At 41.0% G+C, this 21,115-nt stretch overlaps 1 protein-coding gene across 1 annotated transcript; it reads left to right on the top strand.

Moving 5' to 3' along the window:
• The first annotated feature begins 10,726 nt into the window (after positions 1–10,726).
• On the top strand, positions 10,727–11,778 carry LOC130201501 (actin, alpha skeletal muscle). The gene is made up of 4 exons (XM_056426543.1): positions 10,727–10,851; positions 11,050–11,165; positions 11,259–11,440; positions 11,534–11,778. The coding sequence occupies exons 1-4, from the start codon at positions 10,742–10,744 to the stop codon at positions 11,675–11,677; spliced, it is 552 nt and encodes a 183-aa protein (XP_056282518.1). The 5' UTR covers positions 10,727–10,741; the 3' UTR covers positions 11,678–11,778.
• The last annotated feature ends 9,337 nt before the right edge of the window (positions 11,779–21,115 follow it).

Raw genomic sequence — 21,115 nt, 5'->3', positions numbered from 1 at the left:
GTGTGTGTGTGTGTTCACTTGTCTATCAAGTGTTCTTCATTTGATTGTATTTACACGGGTAAAATGGCTGTCAGTGTCAGTTGGCAGCCAAGACTTACTGTGTCTGCTGTGCTTCAGCGAGTCCTTTCAGTAGCGGGTCTGCGCACTTTGTACTTAACACTGGTGCGGATAATAATCCAGCACTTGTTGGTCCAGTTCTAGGACTCTAGCCAGCTGAAACCAGAGATGCTCCTGAAAGATGCATCAGCTAGACACTGCAATATGTTGTTTCTTTGAGCTGTGAATCAACACATGAGTCTAATCCTCTGTGTGAGTGATTTCTCCCTCTATGAATTTTATTGTTCTGGGAGTGAAAGTTAAGCACTGATTAACCTAAACCCATTCAACGAGTGGGCCATGATGGACACATGATTGATACAATAGACAACATGTAAACATTGAAACTATAAAGTGACAACTGCAATTCACAGATTCCTCAATTAGTAATTGGTGTTATTTAAGGTATTTTAATGACATCTTTTGTGAATATTTTTGGAAGAATTGATGTTTTGGACTAATATCGGTAACTTTTGTCTGTCCGTTACATGTCCCCGGAGTCACGTCATGTTCCCCCTCCTTCTCACATTGACTCACATTGGCAAAGAGACCACAGAAAAGGGGGACAATCCACAGTTGTGTGCCGTCCTGCAGACTCACTATTGTTGGTTCAGAGCCCACTCGAGGTTGTAGAAGTGTAAACAAAACATTTAAGAGTCATTTGACCCCATGTGACGACATGTAATCAGTGTGTGACCTCAGATACTGCCGTCTCTCGTTTCTCATCACAGACAGGAGGCCAAGAGAGAAAGTCATCAACAGGCACGTACACTTACCCCCCTCTAACTCCCTAAAGGATGCTCAAAGGAACGTATGAATACGTGGATCCGTACAGAACTATGACAAAAACACACAACTGGCATGGGCAGAGATAGAGTCCTCTTTCATCTGATGTATCAATTTCTACCATTTTCTAATAATATTTTTAAAAATCAAACTTAGCCTCTTGATGAAAAGCATGTAAGGGAATATGGTGAAGGTGTCACAAGCTTTAACCCTGAATTATTTATTCAAGAGAAGCAGCCTGATAGAAAATCAATCATTCACTCCCGATCTGATACACAGTCTGCTGAAATATTAGCTGTGGAGGAACATCATATATCAGCCTATGAATGCTCCTTAATGTATACTCCATTAAAAATGTACACTCTAGTTGGAGAGTGTGTCAAGTAATGTGCATGTGTGCGGAGAAGACGGTGTGTGTGCGATGGGGTCAGTACGTCCACGGTCCTGGTCTGGAGGAGTGGCGGCTCATCAGTAGACGGGCGGGGGGGTCACGTGGGTGTGGTGACCTCCAGGCAGCGTTACGTGAACCCCCTCATGGGCCTTGATGAAGTCAGATTGCCTAATCCACAGAAAACAAAAGTGCTGTCAGTCAGGCCGGACAAGTCGTCAACAACAGCAGCCTGAGATGATTTCACATGGCGAGCCGGGGCCCTCGGCGTACAAGCAGTCGCCCACTTATGGGATATTGATGATGGAAAGACCCCTGGCTTTTACACTACTGCTGCTAATGGTCTCTAAGTGTTCACTAGTGAAAATGTATTTTCTGCTCGGTTAAATAGGATCTGCTCATTATGACGACGCTCTGTGTTTTATTGTGAGTGCTTTTGACAATTGGTCTCCGAGTATCGAATAACAATCGATGCCTTGCCTTTAAAGCTGCATATGAGACTTAAATGAATGAAATGTATTTAGATGGGAGAGCGTCTGGTATAATAAACAAAGGAGTTCTGTATAAATCCCCTGAAATTATAATCCAACTCACTCAAAGTGTTCACTTTCTCAACACTTTTCCCATTTCTCACATGAGACGAATACTCCTTTTGATTTGTGCCTATTTTTTGGGAAGGTTATTGCTAATACGATAACAAGATAATCCCAGTGCATCCCATTGAACATATGAATAGTCTTATTCTTTTCTGTTTACAAGAGAAATATCATATTTGATGGATCACAACCTGCAGTTATATACATTGTTTATATACGGTCTCCAGCTGTTTGATCCTCTGACGATAAGCATCTCCAGTGAGCCATAATGTGCATTATGAATGAGATCATCTGTAATGTTCAGCCAGAACACAAGTGGAACAACAGTCTCCTATTGAGCACGTCCTCGTCTTCCACTTCAGATGATGTCATTCCGACTGCTTTGTTATTTTCTGTGAATATTTAACCCAGATAAGCGGACCCTCGTACAAGATGAGCCAACTAAGAAGTAGAGGGATGTAAAGAGATGTGATAGCGGGATTGGTGCTTGACCACATGCCAGGAGCATGAGTTGACCGGGTGTTGACTGCCCCACAAGGAATCCCTTTGATAGTCCTCCTATCTGCCCAGCGATCAATACGTAGTACCGTGCTGATAGAAGAACGCAGCTCACATCAAAGCGCTTGCTGGCCACAACGAGGGGGATAAGTAATAAGATGTCAATTATTAATGGAGGGGAAGGGTCCCCTTTCAAGTGGGCGAGAATTTAGATAATGGAAATCAAACAAAATCCATCTTTTTACAAATAACATCCTCAAGGTATTTAAATGCTTTAAAATGACTGTATTCATGTATAACAAGCTTTTGGTACATGTTGCTTATCATGAAATCCAGATTGTTTTGAAGAGATGAAAGCTTCCTGTAACCTTGAGACAGCATTGTTCCACAGCTGTGAGTTTGAACCTGTTCCCTTGCCCTCCACATAACCCCAAATATGTCCCACCAAACTATGAATGCACCAATCCATATTCTCATGCACCTGAACTGTCCACACCTCTCTGTGGCGCTCGATCAATATCATCCCCCTAGAGTGGCTTTGGTCTTTCATGTTTTGATCCAGGTGGCCCAAAAAGTTTTGGGTTTTTGGTTCGGTTTGAAATTCATGTCTTTTGATTCAGCAGAGACGATGATTTATTAATCAGAATACCCGTGATAGTTAGGGAAAAAGAGAGATTGGCACTACACCAAGGAGCTCTCCACTGTAAATGTAAAGCCTTGTGCTATAACACTCAATGTGCTTGGAATGTTAAATATTCATGGCAGAAGACTCAACAAATGGATTAACATACATATTTTATGTTAGCGGTCCCATATGGCAAAGAGATGTGTTGTATAATAGGCTTTTCAATAAAAACACATTTCCCCTGTATTTTTGACCTTTCACTTTGCCTATAGGCAACTGCTTGCTGCCTCCTCTCGGCTGAAGTAAAAAAAAGAAAGAAAAGAAGCATAATCACTAATGAAGCTCCGTGTGAGTGTGTCAGGGTCGTTCTTTCCACTGAAGTTTACAGGAAAGCAGTTTTATTGATTCCTCATACCAGACAAATTTGCTGTGAAGTTTTCTCTCGACGGGCGCAGTAGGTAGGGGGTACGAGGATTGAGGTGGGAGTCGAGAGTGAGCTCCATGGCGGGTCATGTTTGTTTATTTCCACACAACTGGTCGGTATGTCACTGCTGTTTTATTTGCCTCATTAAATTTGCTGAAGATTTCTCACTTCTTCTCAATTTTTCCTTTGAATAGTACTGTTTGTTTCCCAAGGAGATTAACAGTCACGTAACGTCGAGCTACAGTAAACATAGGTTTGTCAATACATTTATTTAAAGCAAACAATCTTTGACCCGTGCCAGAGCGTATATGCTTTGTGTTTTCATCGTATGGATTGGTTTTATTGTTTCATTTATTACACTGTTCTATCAGGGTTTGTCTTGCTTTGTTGACTTCACTGTTGAGCTTTCTGTTGTTTGTTTGCGTTGCTTTTGCTGCTTTATCTGTCAAAGCACTTTGTAAACTCTGTTGTGCTGTATAAATAGAGTTATTAATAAACGACACAAAAAGCAAAGTAAATCCCAGAGGCCCAAAGAAGCAGCACAATACATTTTAAGATCGTAATAATCCTAAATGTTTTCAACTGTAAAGCAGTCGCGGTTGGGGGTGAGGTGGTGTATCTCCCCCCAGCCCTCCCTGTTGCTTAATCTGCTCCCTTTGACAGGCTAATGTGCTGACTCTGGGATTCTCCAGCGCTCAGCAGGGAGCTCCTGGCCACCTGCAGCTGAGGACGGCCCAGGACTGATCCCAGTGTCTTTAACAAAAGGATCTCTCAAAGGTTGAGAGTTGAGATGCACCACCCTTCACACACACACACACACACACACACACACACACACACACACAAACACCAGCCCAGTGACCAGGGCAAGCCCTTTTACAGTGACCTCAATGGGGGTAAAGGATTCCTTCCCATTGTCGCCTCTATCAAATTTAAATAATGTAAACCAAAGAACACTAGTTATTGTGCAGCAGCAACTCAACGTATATGCTGTTTACAAAGAAAAGTGTATGGTGTTTATCATGTTGAGGCTTATAAAAACAATGTTTACTTGAATAAAACAAGATATATATTCATATCTAGTGCTAGCACCCATCTGAATAATGGGTGGTCAACTTCAAAGCAGAATTAGCATGGGTGTTGTTGGGAAGCACTGCACCACAAAGTATTAATAAGTTCAAATTCCCTTAATGTATCCTGTCTGCCACACAGCGGTATGTAACTCTCACTGTGTGATGAAATCGCAAATGAATAATAAAAGTGGATCTGTCGGCGTTTCCCACAGTGAGATCATTCCTTTATTTATTTGCCCCCGGGCATAACTGGAGGTGATAGTTTAGAGACAGAATGATGGAGTGCGGTCAAGTGTGCTCAAACTAATCGTATGGAAAATTTGGAAAACAGAATGGGTTAGCATTTATACTGTATATATATATATATATATATATATATACAGTATATATATATATATGGATATATATATTTTCTTTTCCTACTTTTTCAACTTCAACTTAAATTTCAAGAGGACATTTTCACAAAAAGCTGAAACTTCAGGAAACCAAAGCGTAACCGTATGTGGCCCTTCTTAATATCAAACTGTCCTCCAATGCCGGTCTTTCTTTTCTCTCCAGCGTTCTCATCAGACCTCCCAACGACCCCTCATCATGTGTGCTTCCACATTGCTTTCCTTTTGTTTCCCGCTTTTTCACATTCCCCTGAGACTCATCTCCTAGTTCACACCTCTATTGTTACATGTTTCCCTCTGGCTCCCTACCAGGCCCTTCACACCTCAGTGTGGTCTCTGCAACTGAAATGAAATTAGCTGATCATCGCCTTCCCCTCCTCCCTCACTTCACTCTTCACCTTGCTCCAGTGCGGCCAATCGCTGCCCAGCCTTGAGGCCCAGGCTACGGTTCCTGTACTTTGGATCGTTGAGCGGCAAGAAGAAGCAAGTTGGGTGACGGGGAGTAGCGAGACACCCCCTGTCTGGGTGCACACGCTGATGTCATCATGGCGTGGTGCCTCAGGGACGAGCAGCAGACGGGTGATGTCATCGTATTCTTGAAAATCCGGTGAGTGGTTGTTGGACGTGATGGGAGTATGAATGTGTTCAAAATGAAGCAGATCACTCCAAGGTCAGTGTGGCGGGATAGTGTCACCGGACTTTGTTTCATTATCGTTGATGCAATGGGATTGAATCTGATGCAATTCATGAGAACAGGGTGGAATGAGTCAAAATTGACACCGAACAGCAATCGTAAATCTTTTTTATTTTGTGCCCCTTCGTGTCATAATCGTCCGGCACTGCAGCCAAAAAGCAGTAAAGATCCTCAATCACAAAAGTCCCTCCCCTGGCCAAGGTGACCGCGAGCGAGCCGCCTGTAATTCAAGGCTGGTGACGCATGTCCACTTCAGACAGTTACAGTGTGTGTCTGTGCATGTTTTTGTGTGTTTGCTTAGCGGATGGCTGGGGTGGCGCATCACTGTCTCGTATAGGGTGCCGCCTGTGACCTTGTAAAAGAGAAGTGATGAAAAATTCATGTGAGAAATTCGACCGCTCTTTGTTTTTTTTTCTTTTGCTATTCACAATCCCCACAGTTCATAATATGTTTACTCCATATTTTTCGAATTGAAATAATGGTAGGCCTATGGACATTCAAGGTAGGGTGTTGTGGTTATATTTAGGCAACCAAAGAGCAAGACCAAGCATCATTAAACAGATGTATATCTTTGTATGTTAAATATTTGAGCTGCATGCTAATCAGGTGTTACATTGAGGCTGTACAGCAGTCACTGAGCTCAACTCTCCAACACATCAGTCAAGGTTGACACACTGGCACACCACTGGACATCAAACCTCTCGAAGGAAAGTCCATTTACTGTTGATTTTAGGGATCTCTGTGGATAAAATGGTAGGGTTTGCATGCACTAGAGTCCCTAAATCAAACCTCTTATTTTACTGCAATAGGTTCTGAAATATCTGCTCGCCGAAGTCCTGGTTCTGGTTCTCCCGGGACTGGGCCAGGTGCAAGGTGGTGGGAACACCTCTCAGAAGGGAGCTGGTTGGAGTCGGGCTGGTTGGAGTCCCAGCTCAAGGAATTTCTGATAAACCTGCATCTCCTCTGTTTTTGCACTGAACCCATTGCAGTGGCACCAATGACAAGCAGTAAGAAAAACTATCTAGAAATATCCAATATTATCCCTGATGATGACTGGTTTACTTTTGTCTTATGGATTCATCAGTATTAAACTGAGACGGTTTCATAACCAGCAACACGTGCCTCTCAATACCCAATAAAAAAGATATAGCTATTTTTATGATGTAAACACCTGTGATTGTGTGTTTTTTACCACTGGAGAACGTGTTGACCCCTCTGTCCTCCCATGACCCTGGCTCACTGAGGAGTTTAGAAATAGCTGTGTAATGTGAGGGGCAGCTGGGATTTTGTATGTGTGTGTGTGTCTGTGTGTGCGTGTGCGTGTGTGTGTGTGTGTATACAGGCTCAAACATGAAAAGACAGCAACAACAGGTGCCTTGAACACACACACATCCTCCGATATCCCACATTCCAGCACAAGGCTGAGCCCACTCCTCCTTTTCCTCACACCCTTCACATGAAACTCTAAAGACTTCCAAACACTTTGATATCCATTTCCACTAACAGGCTGATGATGAAACATTCGTGGGAAGTAACTCTCTTTCAGACAGTTATGGATGGTGCTGTATCGAGGATGAGGTCACCAAGCAAATACATAGCTGCTCTGCCTCACTGTCACTTCTCTGATTGGAACGGCAGGCTGGTTCTTATCGCTCCTAAATTAAGATCTTAATCTCCTCAACAAGACCGGGGTCCATGTTTTATACCCAGTGGACATAAATATTGACACACGCATCCAGATGTGGATGGGAGAATGTGTAACGCGAGGCGCGTCCGCGTGTCGTAGATGTCAGGTCATCTGCTTACCTTGGTGCTGACAGGTTCACTCGCAGGCCAAGGGATGCAGCTGAGGGTTGGGTGCTCAGGGGTGTGGATTTGGTACATTGTGTTGGAGGATTGGAGCTTCACCATCATTACCAGTTGTCTGCCTGGTAAGCTTTACAGCTATCCCCCCCCCCCCCCCCCCCCCAACTGGTATGATGAAATCACAGGCAGCTGTCGTGTGGCATGGCCAGACAGGCAGCCAAATTCACCAGGGAAGCGCCAAAATGGATGCCGACCACATAGCTCCTCCGCGGTCCTACGGCGTGAGGGCGGAGGCTCCATTAGGGGCCATCAAATATTTATCTGCCATACGGCGCCGAGCCCTTGGCCCTATCCTCACAGCGTTGTGCGACAAACCACGAAGAAAACGACTCCTGAAAAAAACATCGACGTAGGGAAGAGCTAAGAAACTGTTTTAATTATCTTTGACCTCACGCATGAAGCACTGATTTATTTATTAATGAGTACTAGCAGAGCTAAGTGCAATACACTAATCACTTATTACCCCAAGCATCACTAACTTCATGGCACTTCAATCTGCACAATACCTTTACGTGATTGATAAATGGAGAAATTTGCTTTTCACATACCGACATTATGCAGTGTTAACACATTAATGAAGATAACAATGACATCACCAGACTGACCACATGGTTCAATAGATGAGTTAACTCCAAAACTGTCAATAATCAATGAATCTAAGCAGGCTCATCCAGACTGCGATCAGGTCTTAAATGTGTTTAGTGCTGCTGGTGAGGCGGTAATTGCCTTAGCAGGCTCGCTGGCTGGCTGTAATGACATTACCAACCTGTTAACAACCACAGAGCAGCTCGACTCGTTCCTCTCAAGGCTCTCTCATCTGTCAATTTATGGTCGGTTGTCGTGTTGTTGGTCTTCAGTGCTGTTTTCAATTCTCTCGTGTTTTGAGCCAGGGCCAAGAATCAAACGCCTTGTAATGTTTAGTACCGGTGTCAAGAAACATACCTGGAGTCAAGGGCATCATTTATGGTCAATCAAACCGATTCAAACAGCAACTCAGCAGAAATGTTACGTTAGCAATGTCCGAACGAGGCTTGAGCAATACGGCCTTAAATAAAATCTCACACTTTTTCTCAATAACTCAGTCACCAAACTCTTTTTTCTAATCACAGATGCTTCTTGAAAATACACACACACACACAAACAAACACAAATGCACACACACACACTAAAAATCCTCTCTGACAGAGCACTTGTAGCATTGATTAGGCCAATGAATGGGCATTAAGATGTTTGATGTGTTTCCATGTGAAATAATGTGAAAATCAATTAGCGTTTCATGAACATTGTCCTCAACCATTAATTAAAGGACTCTCTTTCAGGCATGCCATTTGTGTCCTCTGGCACTAAAGGTCAGCGTTGTACCGTCTACAAACACGTATCCTCTTACTGGTCAGACGAATAGTATTTGCAATGAGGCTGCCGGGCCTGTGGGCGGGCTGGAGCAGGAGCAATAAATATCACAATACAGAAGTGCCACTTTGGATGCTTAAGTGTTTTATTGAAACAACAAAGTTGAGAAAGTTGGTAACAAAGTGCTCAGTTGGCCTCTGGGTCGCTCGGGCTTTCGGCTCTTTTGTGCATTCTTCCACATCCATTGGGTCGGGCCCAGGATATCCAAAAGGCATAAGTTGCCCGATGATATCGAAAACAAGGAATAGGGGATAAGGAAAAGGCAGTTAAGCACATCTCTGAAAACCAAAATCAAAAAACTAGAGAAGCCAGAAGAGGTGATTACTGTTCACTGTGGACGGAGAAGGTGAATTAGAGCTTCTCATGTGGAAACAATGAGAATTTATAATGTAAAGACACAAATGTGTGTTATTGCATTCTCAATCTGTCCATATAGCATGCTTATGCTTATTTAAACAATAAGGTGATTACATAATCTAACGCCAAATGAAAATCACTTAGAATAACATAAACCATTTAAAGACTGACAACATAATCCATGTTGTTTGGTGAAACTGGTTCTCTGTGTGGTATCATTTAGTCAGTGGATTCAATATTGTGTCTCCCCATTATTTATCCTTTTCTTCTCTCACTCCTCCTCTTGAGCCGTCCTCCTCCTCCAATGCCGCCAGGAGCTGCAATGCTGCTCAGACCTCCTCCACCAACATGTCCACTGAGTCATCTGGATGACTTTAGAGCAAAGAACGGAGGTTTTTAAATAAATCCAGGAGAAGATAAACTCAGGAGACAGGTTATTGTATTCTCAACATGGCCATGTAGCATGCCTATCCTTACTTTAAACAATAAGGTGATTAAATAATCTAATGCCAAAAGAAAATCAATAAGCTAAAACATTTAAAGACTGAGAACAAATTAATTATATATATATATATATATATATTTACTGTATATATATACACATATATATAGATTATATTATTCATATATATATATATATGTATTTATTTTATTATTTTAAATAGTGTAAACAGGTTGTGATGTTAAGACTTTTTTATGACAAAGGGAACTGTGTTTTTAAAAGTCACTGCCTCATACATTTCCTGTATTTTGTTAGTATTTTTCTGGCAGGTGAGACTGACTCGTGTGTCCTCTCGAGCTCATCCAGTGATAGATTTATAAAAACTGAGTTTAGAAAATAAAAGATGTAAGCACAATGCATTCATAAATATCAATAAATGCTGTGCTTGTTACTCTGTCCTCTGCTTCTCGTTGTCACACAGGGCAACAATGCGCCGGGCTTTTTGCCTCCAGAACCCAAGATCTAAAGATAAAATAATGGAGATACAATTTTTATTTCAAATGTAGTACTTTTACATTATTAGATCATACATAATCATTATAAATTTACATAACTAATATTATATAATGAAAAGTAATTAATCCAATTAATTAGCTAATTAGACAAGAATAAAACAATAATTGACATTCAAGATGTTTGTTGTATATTATATTAACTACACTTTTTTACAATAACTACCAGTTGTCCCTTGTTGGTTAGTGACTGCCTCACGCTCACTGAAATGGATGTACAACCCCCCCCCCCCACCACCCCCCCATCGGTCCCAAGTGTACTCATATCACCTATTGATATGCTTCTGTTGAGGGAGAAAACCGATGTAGAGAGACATTAAGCAAGTATTTTTTCTCATTCAGCCTGTTAAGATAAAATAGTTTCATGTTTTCAAGCATAATCCCAGAAGGTAGTCCTCAAGGCTCTGTTCAGCTCTGTTTGGTTTAGGTCCAAGCAACATGAGCCTGGTTCCAAAACCAAAGAGGTTGGGTTGCTGTTGCCGTTGAGGCTGGTCTCAAACCTTGTGTCGTCCTGCGATACCGATGTCCCCAAAGCGTCCAGTCGAGCTGAGCACCAGGACAACACCATTCTCAGAGATTAAATATATGCTTGTTGGTGTCAGCTGCAAATACAGAGATAACAGAATCTTCAGGTCAGTTGATTTTACTATACTGCTTGCTCATACATGTGTGTGTGTGTGTGCGTGTGTGTGTGTGTGTGTGTGTGTGTGTGTATTTTCAAGAAGACAGAATTTTCTGCAGGTCCTACAATGCTTAATTTGAGCTGGCAAAGTTACAGACACGGTGTTCTCAATAAATAAATATAACTTAAATTCCAACTGTATCATCAGCATTGAGATGGCCACTACCGCCTCCTCCTCCTCCTCCTCCTCCTCCGGTCAGGTCATCACCATTGGTAACGAGCGTTTCCGTTGCCCAGAGACACTCTTCCAGCCTTCTTTCATTGGTGAGTAATCGGTTGCATTTCTGGTTGTTGTTGAGAGATCTAATACGCTGTATTTTGTCTGAAAGCTCATCTCTGTTGCTTGTCTTCCACCAGGTATGGAGTCTGCTGGCATCCATGAGACCGCCTACAACAGCATCATGAAATGTGACATTGACATCCGTAAGGACTTGTACGCCAACAACGTGCTGTCTGGTGGTACCACCATGTACCCTGGTATCGCTGACCGTATGCAGAAGGAGATCACAGCTCTGGCCCCAAGCACCATGAAGATTAAGGTGAGAGAACTGCACGTGTGTCACGTCATCGCGTTCAATTACTAAGCCAATGAAGACTCAATCAAACTTAAATGGTGTTTACTCCTTGCTTAGATCATCGCTCCACCTGAGAGGAAGTACTCCGTCTGGATCGGTGGCTCCATCCTGGCTTCCCTGTCCACCTTCCAGCAGATGTGGATCAGCAAGCAGGAGTACGATGAGGCCGGCCCCTCCATTGTCCACAGAAAGTGCTTCTAAACACACAACCAGCCTCCTTCCGACCTGCATTTGTACTTTGTTGTCTCCTGTATATATATACATATGTTCTATTGTAATAAAGATAAGCCCTTGTGAGAGTATCTCCTGTCATGTACTTGCTTGTGACAATACAAATACACAAAGAATGAGTATAGCATAGTAACACCTGTGAGATCTCTGCATTCACCACGGACAGTCTTATGTGAATCCATCTTTAGTCGCCTACCTTTATGTCCTCACCTGAATCAGCAAAGGTTTGCTGAAGCATGGATGGTGGTGCTGCCCCCTAGTGGTTAAAGTAAGAAGTGAACATTCACTTTTACTTGAGAAACAGAACAAATACTGTCATTGTTATACTATCTTTCTTATCTGAGGTTGTTTCTTTATGTTTTACAAAAATGAATGAATAATGGATGAATGCAGAAAGATTAAGTGAAGGGCATTTGCCAAAAAAGAGATCATTTAGCAGATGAAGTTACACGACAAGGATTTCTTAAAGAGGAAAGAGGAGCTGCTGTCTTTTAGGTTGAACTTCTCAGGCAATACATTATAAATAATTATAAAATATGACTTGGAATTTATTATAACAATTGATTTATCAGTACACTCAAAAAAGCTAATTGGATGAACTCAATTAAATTGTGGGCGGGTTTTCCATCCAATAATTATATGCAACTCCAACTCAAATGCAGCACATCAGTGCAATAAAATGTAATTAAATTACTCCAACTCATTTTTTATCAAATACAGCTAAAATAAAATAATAATATTTATTATATTAGATTTATTTGCGTTTGTCCAACACAAAATATGAATTGGAAATTAATATATAATTAATAAATATCATTTAAGAATGTAAACCCCCATTAAAATACATGAGACAAAACACAGTTGAGTTTGTATTGCAAATACTCAAATATGTTTAACATGGTCAAAATCGACCCAAATCACTTGTTGTTATATTTAACAAATAGAAAATAATAATCGTTTAGGGCTTTAATGCCTTCCATCACAGGTCCCACGTCCTCTGAAATAAGTAATCAAAAGTAATAAAAAAGTAATCTACAGTAAAAAAAGTAATATAAAGGTAAAAAAGTAATTAAAAGTAAAGAAGTAATGAAAATGTAAAAAGTAATGAAAACTAAAAAGTAATAAAAAAGTAATGACAAGTAAAAGAATAATAAAAAAGTAAAAAAGTAATATATTGTAAAAAAGTAATTAAAAGAAAAAAGTAATAAAAAGTAGATAAGGAATAAAAAAGTTATATAAAGTAAAAAAGTAATTATTTTTTTAAGAAAGTAAAAAAGAAGTATTAAAACATTCATAAAAAATAAAGTATAAAAAGAATAAAAAAGTAATAAAAGTACAAAAGTAATGAAAGAGTAAAAAAGTAATCTAAAGTAAAAAAGTAATGTAAAAGCAAAACAGTAATATAAAGTAAAAAAGTAATTAAAAAGTAAAAAAGGAATCTAAAGTAAAAAAGGAATAAAAAATTAATCAAAAGTAAAAAAAGTAATTAAAAAGTAATAAGTAATAAAAACAAAAAAGTAATCAAAAGTATAAAAGTAATGAAAAGTAAGAGTAATAAAAAAGTAAAAAAGTAATATATTGTAAAAAAAGAAATGAAAAGTTAAAAGTTAAAAAAAAGTAATATAAAGTAAAAAGTAATAAAAAGTAAATAAGTAATAAAAAGCACACATGACACTGGAATGTAAGTACTTCTCCTGGCCTTGGAGGTAATATAAAAGTATAAAAGTAATCTAAAGTAATAAATAATAAATATGTAATCTAAAGTAAAAAAGTAATATAAAAGTTAAAAAGTATTAAAAAGTAAAAAAGTAATAAAAAAGTAATCTAAAGTAACAAATAAAGTAATCAAAAGTAATACAAACGTAATAAAAGATTAAATGTGTCACCTCTAAGAAGGGCTTGAATCAGGGTTTTTTGGAGTGAATTAGTATCTGATGAATGGACATCTTACACGTTTCAGTCATCTACAGTCCGCTCATTATTCTTTAAGTTAATAAATTGATCGTGCTGAAACATCATGGGTCTGTGAACATTCTGATCGATATCGATTTAATGTTTTTCCTTGGAATGTTTTTGGAATGTACAAACATCAGCAGAGCAAATGTGGTGGTAAGTCCGGTCTCAGCATCATTCGTAGAGAGCTTCATACCCAGAAATATCAGTGTTGTTGGAGAGAATCGTTCATTGCTGTAGAAAAGACACACTCATTAATATTGACTGTAAATCTAAACACATTTTTCTCACGTTTTCCTTCAATTCATAAAGCATAACAAAAACATGTACACTTTCTCCTTAGTTACACCGGCTGTAGTGTTATCACTCTTCTTGCCTTGAGGCAATATGATTACATGGTCATTTACACCAATGTTGGGAATTCAGCCAAAATGTAAGCAACTGTTACTGACTACCAAGTGTCATATTTCTGACACACAAAAAGAGATTCATGTCACTGAGTGCATCATTATTCATGATTTCCAGGTGCTGGATCTCTGATGCTGTTGGACATTGGTTACTGTTCTGTAGGTTTCATCTTCACCATTGTCATATATATTGTTCTCTTTAAGCCATCAGCAGGGACATCTCAGTACTACAGCTCCACTAAGACACCCTCTTCCTCCATTCTCGGCCTGTTCCTTCTGCTTGGCATCACCGGGGCTGTTGCTTTCTTCAGCCACGAACCACTGCTCATAGCCTCCTAGCATTTCTTCACCATCCTCAACTCCTTTCAAGGTTAGCTCCAGACTGACACCCAGCCGTTGGAAACCACGCACATTGTCTACTTTACTTTTCATTAAGTACACATTTCCAATGTTTGTAACCCATATCGTGTTTCCTGTTCAGCTAATACTTCTATTCCAGCAAGAACATAATCCCCAAGCGCAGCATTAGCAGCGCATGTGACATCAGACACGGTCACACCTCCATATTGATGCTGTTATGCGGTTCAAATGATGGGGACAGGAAGTGTTCTGTGCCTGACACAAGAGGGCAGCATTTTGTTTCATATAGTCAAGTAGAGCGTCTGTAGAGCGGGGTGATGGGAAACAGCTATAACAAAGTGTATCATTCCTCCTGGCCACTCTGGATTGCCTCCATTGATAAAAAGAACAATGAGTCAAACAATGACATGGTTGATGGAGTAATTTCCTGGAAGGTGTATGATGACTCAACAGAAGTCCTGTCTTACTCACTGTGAACCCTGCAATGAAGGTTGTGATTCACTCAGAATACATCCCAGTGTTCCCAAATTAAAGTCCCAGTCATACTCTGGAATGCAGAGTGTAAATGCCTGGGAAGAAAAATATGAACCTTTAATGACTGATGTGTTTGTCCTATGGGCTGAAGATGGCAAAAGGCAGTAAAGAAACCGGGGAAGTCTTGCCTCTCACGCTCTCGATGGTGTTGGGGGCCGAGCTGACCAGCGAGTGCTTTGCGTGCCGGCAGATAATTACCGTGTGCCCACCGAGAGCCGTATCCCCTGTGCGGGGAATCTTAACTGGATAACAAGAAATGAGCTCATCACTACCTTGTGATAAGAGGCCTGAGAGCACACCACTGTGTTGAAGCTTTTCTCTGAAATATCGCTGTACTTCCATTTATCATTTATACCATTGGATAGGATAAGTGTGTATTGGCATTGAAGCATTGTGTTAATGACCAGGAGTTATTTGGACTTATGTACTTTTTCAGTTGTTATCCGTTAATCACATTTGTTCCTATACCTGATATGATGAGGATCTCAAATATTAGATTTTTTAAAAAAGTAATGTAAGAGTGTATAACAGATGTCTGCTTTGCAATTTCACCTTTTTATGTATTAGGGCCCGAGCACCGACAACGTTGGTCCAAGAGGACCCCTTTATTTGTTATTGGGTTCTTATCTTTTATTTAATTCTGATTCATCATAATGCCTTGTCAGGTTTCTTTTTAATGAAATGTGATCCTTTTTCTTCTTTTTTTTAGCATCTTAAGACAACACAAAGACATTCAGCCAAATGTGGGCAATAAATTGCAATAAAGTTCAAGGTATCTTAAGCGGACACCAGAGTAGTCTCTCCATATGCATACCTCTGGGTGGTTGAGGTTATAGAGTAACATCCACAGAGCTAAGTCTGTTTATTGGTCCATGGCTGATTAATCTTCTCAACGGCCGCAGCGTGCCAGCCCAAGAAAACAGGGTAATTACTGCCATACACATCTGATTTGTGTTGCTCCAAAAAAGGCCTTTCATGCCGAGCACAGCAGGCTCTGTGATGTACCTGTGTGTGTCCTTGCGTTAGCACTCAAGAGGTAAGCCACAGCAGAGCCTTCTTCTAGGAACTGAGATCACTCTGGTACATGATGGGGAACGCACTGGAGAACAACATCTGTAGATTTCCACAGCTAGATATTTTATAGGCCAGTGTATAGATTTATTTGAGTCAGAGATCAACAACGCTGCTTTTTATTCATTCATTTACGAAATCGAAAAATCAGTTCAGCACACAGGGAATTCTTTTATGTAGTTGTACTGCTTTCCTAAAAACATCAATCTAGACGTGTATTAAAAGGACATTTAGTCAATCTAAATCATAAAAAAATGAGTAGAGTGATGAATGTTCAATTTTCATACTTTCTCATGAAACTGTTGACTACCAAAGTTAAAATGTGGCCCCCAGAATCCATTTTGAGCAAGTTGTGTTTCTTTTAGTGGAAGAAAACTCAGAAAGCACTCGTCATCGTTCTGTCTTTAACCCCACGTTTAGTGGTGGCTTCAAGAAACACCAATACATGTTCAAGCTTCTTCAGATTTTGACCCATAACTCTCTAAAATAATGGTAAGAGAAATATTTGGTGTATTCCACTGTATGCTCCTACGATTACATTACATAGAGACATTATATTCAGCCTAAGCAAGTTTCCACTATGTGTAACTGCAATTTCCCTATGATGGGAGATCATTAGTCTTTAGCAGAACAGGAACAATATAATACCACTGTTTCTAATCACAGCCAACGTGTGAATAGGTTTGTATTTATGATTGGCGTATTTCAGGTGCAGGAAAAGAGACGTTGGCTTTTATTTGTATTTTATTAAATGGAGTCTGGACTGAATCCTGCCCTGTAAAAGCCAAATTGACGATCTCAAATGACCTATAAAAGCCTTGAGGTCTTGTTCCTGGAACCGTGCGTGTCTGGAGGAAATATGATTAGTCAAATATAGCTCGCCATGCATCTAGATCTATTATTCAACTTAATAATAATAATGATATAAAACTACCTTTTATCAACCTTGAGTTACCATGAAGGTAAAATTAGACCCTTCTTGCATTTTTAAGGTATGAGAACACGAACTGGGCTTTTGTTTTCTTGTTTTCTTTTGGCCATGGCAGCCCACTTCCTAACCCCCCCCCCCCCACCCCCTTCTCCTTTCTCCTTTTTCATAAATCCCTGAAATGATTTATTTCCTAGTAACTTTGCTCGTGAAATTGATGTGGACCCTGGGCCTTTGGAGCGTCTGGTTTCCCTTCTGGCTGCAGTCAAATCAGGCTGAGGTCCAGGCGCGGGGCAGCGCTTGCGTGACTGAACCCCCCCCAACTTCTTGCATGTCACGATGTGGCCCCCGGACTCAAAGCACTCGACTGATAGATTTCAGGTCCCATAGTTAAGTGTGTAGATGTATGATGGGTCGGTGCAGAAACTGTGTTACTCTTGCAAGGAGCACGAAATGAGGCCTCTTCCGGACAGGAAAACTGGTAGAGAACTGGTGAAAATAATCCGTGGTGCTTTCAGGTACCGGCCGTGACTTGAGAAACTCTCCCAAAACAACATGCCGCATCGCAATTCAGGAGGGATAAGCATTTGACTGAGATGAACTGTCTCGCCTGATTCCTGGAACGTTCATCGACATCTTTCATCAGGTAGGGTGAGAATGGAGAGGTCACGAAAGGCGATGAGAGGAAGGGAGGGGGAGGTGACTGAGAGCGTGACCTGTTCAAACATTCAGATTGATAACCTGACCTCTGGATCTCATGCTTCTCCTCCCTGCAGTTGCCTGTCGCCCCTTCTCACGTCACGTGCAGCAGCAGAAAAGATCATTCCCCTCCACCTCACGTAATGAGGTTCTCTTTGCCCCGCCGTGACCTGAGTGGCTCCTCATCACTCACTCGCCGCCTGATAGAAGTGGAGAGAGATCAAGAACTCTCTCACGTTCGGTTCCGTCCACCACCAGTCAGCACGTTTATCACAATCAAGCTATCGTGCAGCTGACACGGACAAGTCTGGGCTTTTGCACGCGGCAATGCAAAGAATCTCGCGGTATTTTAGTTCAGGGCAAATAATAATAGAAACAAGATGATAATTTGTGATAATTGTTCAACTGTTTGAATAAAACCACAAGATAAGTAACCTTCAGTGGCAGCAAGAAACGTTGTATTTCACAGTTGCTGCAGAGGTTTAAGAGTAGGCTGTGTAAATAAAAGCAGTTGTCAACATATATTATGGATAACACATGCGATAATTCTCTAAATACTTCATATTTTATTTATACGTAACGCACGTATACATGTTGTTATATCATCCTCGGTTCTTGGGAGTCACTACTGCCAGCATTTCACTCTGAAGTATTTCCTCGTTCAAGAGGGATTGAAACAGACCTCGTAACGACCAGTTTGGTCCCACACTCTGGAGACATGAAAGCTTTTGGTTAGGAAGCCAAAGCCGTCTGGATTCACTCACACTGCGCCTAGTTTGCTTGCTCTTGACTTGGCTGTTGTTTGGCCTTTAAAGTTCACACTTGGTGAAGTTGTGGTATTTGCTTCACACAAATGGTGTAGGCTTTACTAGGGTACTGATGTACCCGCTGGGTTAATGGTGCAGAATCCCAAAGTCTTCACATGTAGCAAATAAGCACTCAACAGCATCTACAATACGCTAGTTGTTAGTATCTCCAGTCTGATGGGGTACCAAAACAAATCGTGTTGGAATTGTTCCTATTTTTTCCCACATTATATTTGAGGAAAACCACTTTTGCTAAACAAAATTACTGACATTTGGAAAAATGATAACTTAATAGTTGTGTATGTTTTTGAGCTTACACTGTCAAAAACATAATTTCCAGCAGCAGCATAGTGTTGATTTGATCAAAAAAATAAAGTTCTGTTATATTCCCAATGGAAGCGACCTCCCCAAAACGGCAACGTTATCGAGTACCGGGAGCACAGTGATGCGTTCAGCAGTTTGAGAGTCTGATCTCTCTCTCAGGAGAACAACTCCTTCCCTTAAAGAAGGGAATATGGCCTTACATTCATCAGGTGACCAAAAATATGATTACATACAAATGTCACAATTTCTCCATGGCTGCAAAAATGTGTTAATGTTTTTAATGCTTGTTTCCGCTGCCCAAAGTGTCCAAAGAAATGAATTAACAGAGGCTTACCGTTTGTTTTAAAAGTGATTTCCAAGTGTCTTATGAGACTGTTTTAAAATGCATCCTCTTTTCTTTCTGTGGCTAACCTAAACGTAACATTGTGTACGGGTGTGTTTTTGTGTCTCAAGTCTATGTGTACATGCACACATGTGGGTGTCGCATGAGCATCCTGAGCCTGCAGGGATCTGATTTCAGCTCAGCTACACTGTTGCTCAAACTCTTTCTGTTTTCTCCTTCCCACTCCGTAGGGAGCCTTTAATCACCCTGTAGTGCTTCTCTCGACACATCCATGGGAATGTAATCCTCTGAGCAAATAAATAAGATCACACAAGAGACAAATACGGAAAGCATCAGCTCTCAGGCCAATTCTAATCACATTGTGTTTGTATCTATGTGGCAGTTTAAATGTGAGGAACACCAGAAAAGGTTGTTTCTCTCTCGCAGGAGAGAGGGATGTTTTCCCATCTTCTCCATGGCCATTTTTAATTCATGTCTCTTATTAGTCTTAGAACATAAGGATGTGCTCTTCGATATGTGGTCCAGTTCTTTCACAAAACGGTATTGGACAAACTGCCCAATTTAGACATGATCAGTGTTCATTTGGGGGAAATAAATATTCTTAACATGCTGCTTTGAATGTGTCCTTTAAATAGATGAAACAAAAGACGGGTTCCCCCCCCTGTGATGCAGCAGTCGGTCAGTGATAACATGTTTTAAAAAATCATTGTGAGAATTTCACAACTGAGCTGGGACTATAAATTCTACAGACTCGAGAGACCAAAGAGCGGCGTGACTCGGTGGGCCCCGTCTGGTTCCACAGCTCCTCGTGAGAGACCAGTGTCTGTGTTTACGGCCGACACATGACTTCCAGCTCCCAGAGCCAGACAGCTCCGAGTGATTCCATCCCAGCAGAGGTATTGACTGAAGCGGTGGCAGAGGTTAATCTGGAACATACTTGAGACTATGTCGGGCTGTGTTATCCTGCTGTCCCGACATCGTGCTTGATTTATGGGCCTCGTCTTGCTGCTGTTCACCAAGTCTCTCCTCCGACTAAAAGGATTAATAGGAAGTGTCATCGGCTGAAGTTTCCTAGTTCTCTGTCTGTCGTCATAACGTTCAGTCTGTCATTGTCCATATTTGGTGTGTGATTGCTTTAACATGCACCACGTGAAATGGCATGCCTCCGTTTCCCTGTCGGTCTTTGTTCTGGTCCAATCTCATCACACTGTTGTGTTGAACTAATGATAGTCCTCTAAACACTGTGAAGAGAACAATCAACACAACCAGAGAAACTCATTCAGAAGATAATTAGGACCACATGTGCTTACATGTTACTGTCTCCTGCTCTCACTGTGTATTTATTTAGTTATTGCAACAAAAAAGTCTAATGCCTCTTCATGGAGAGTGCTCTTGTGCCTACTTGCCGGTCTCACCTCCTGACGCTGTTGGATTTCCATTGGTGGCCAATAAGAGGACACTCAAGGTCAGTCGGTCAGGGAGAAGACCATAGACCTCACGATGCACATCTGGAGTGTCCATTAAAGGCTTCTTGCCTGGCGATATGGTTGAATGGGGCCGTATCAGATGGAGGACCATATATGGCTGCCAGATTTGGATGTTTTTTTGGGGTGGGCACCTGAAATGCTATGAGCTGAATCAGCTCCCCTTGACAGCACTGAGCCTGAACAGTACCAGCCACAATTCTGGTGCATAATTCGTCACCCGTGGTTTAAGTCTGGAAACAAACGACTAGATCAAGTGATTTGGCTAAGCTGGGAAATGATAGGTCCTAAGCATCACACACTTTTAAGCAAATATAACATTGTTGAAATGACTTTTTTCAGTCGGATGTCTTTTATCAATAATTATCACACACCCAAAAGAACACAGGCGCGCTGTGACAACTATTTATCTGTCATTCATTCATGCATTGATTCATTCCACATTATTTTACTGCTCTGCAGAAAGAGTTACACAAGAACACAAAAAAAGTTTCAGGTT

Source organism: Pseudoliparis swirei, chromosome 11 (assembly GCF_029220125.1).
Source record: "Pseudoliparis swirei isolate HS2019 ecotype Mariana Trench chromosome 11, NWPU_hadal_v1, whole genome shotgun sequence".
NCBI lineage: Eukaryota > Metazoa > Chordata > Actinopteri > Perciformes > Liparidae > Pseudoliparis > Pseudoliparis swirei.
Note: the sequence above shows the minus strand (reverse complement) of the source record. Positions and strands in the feature narration are given on the sequence as shown.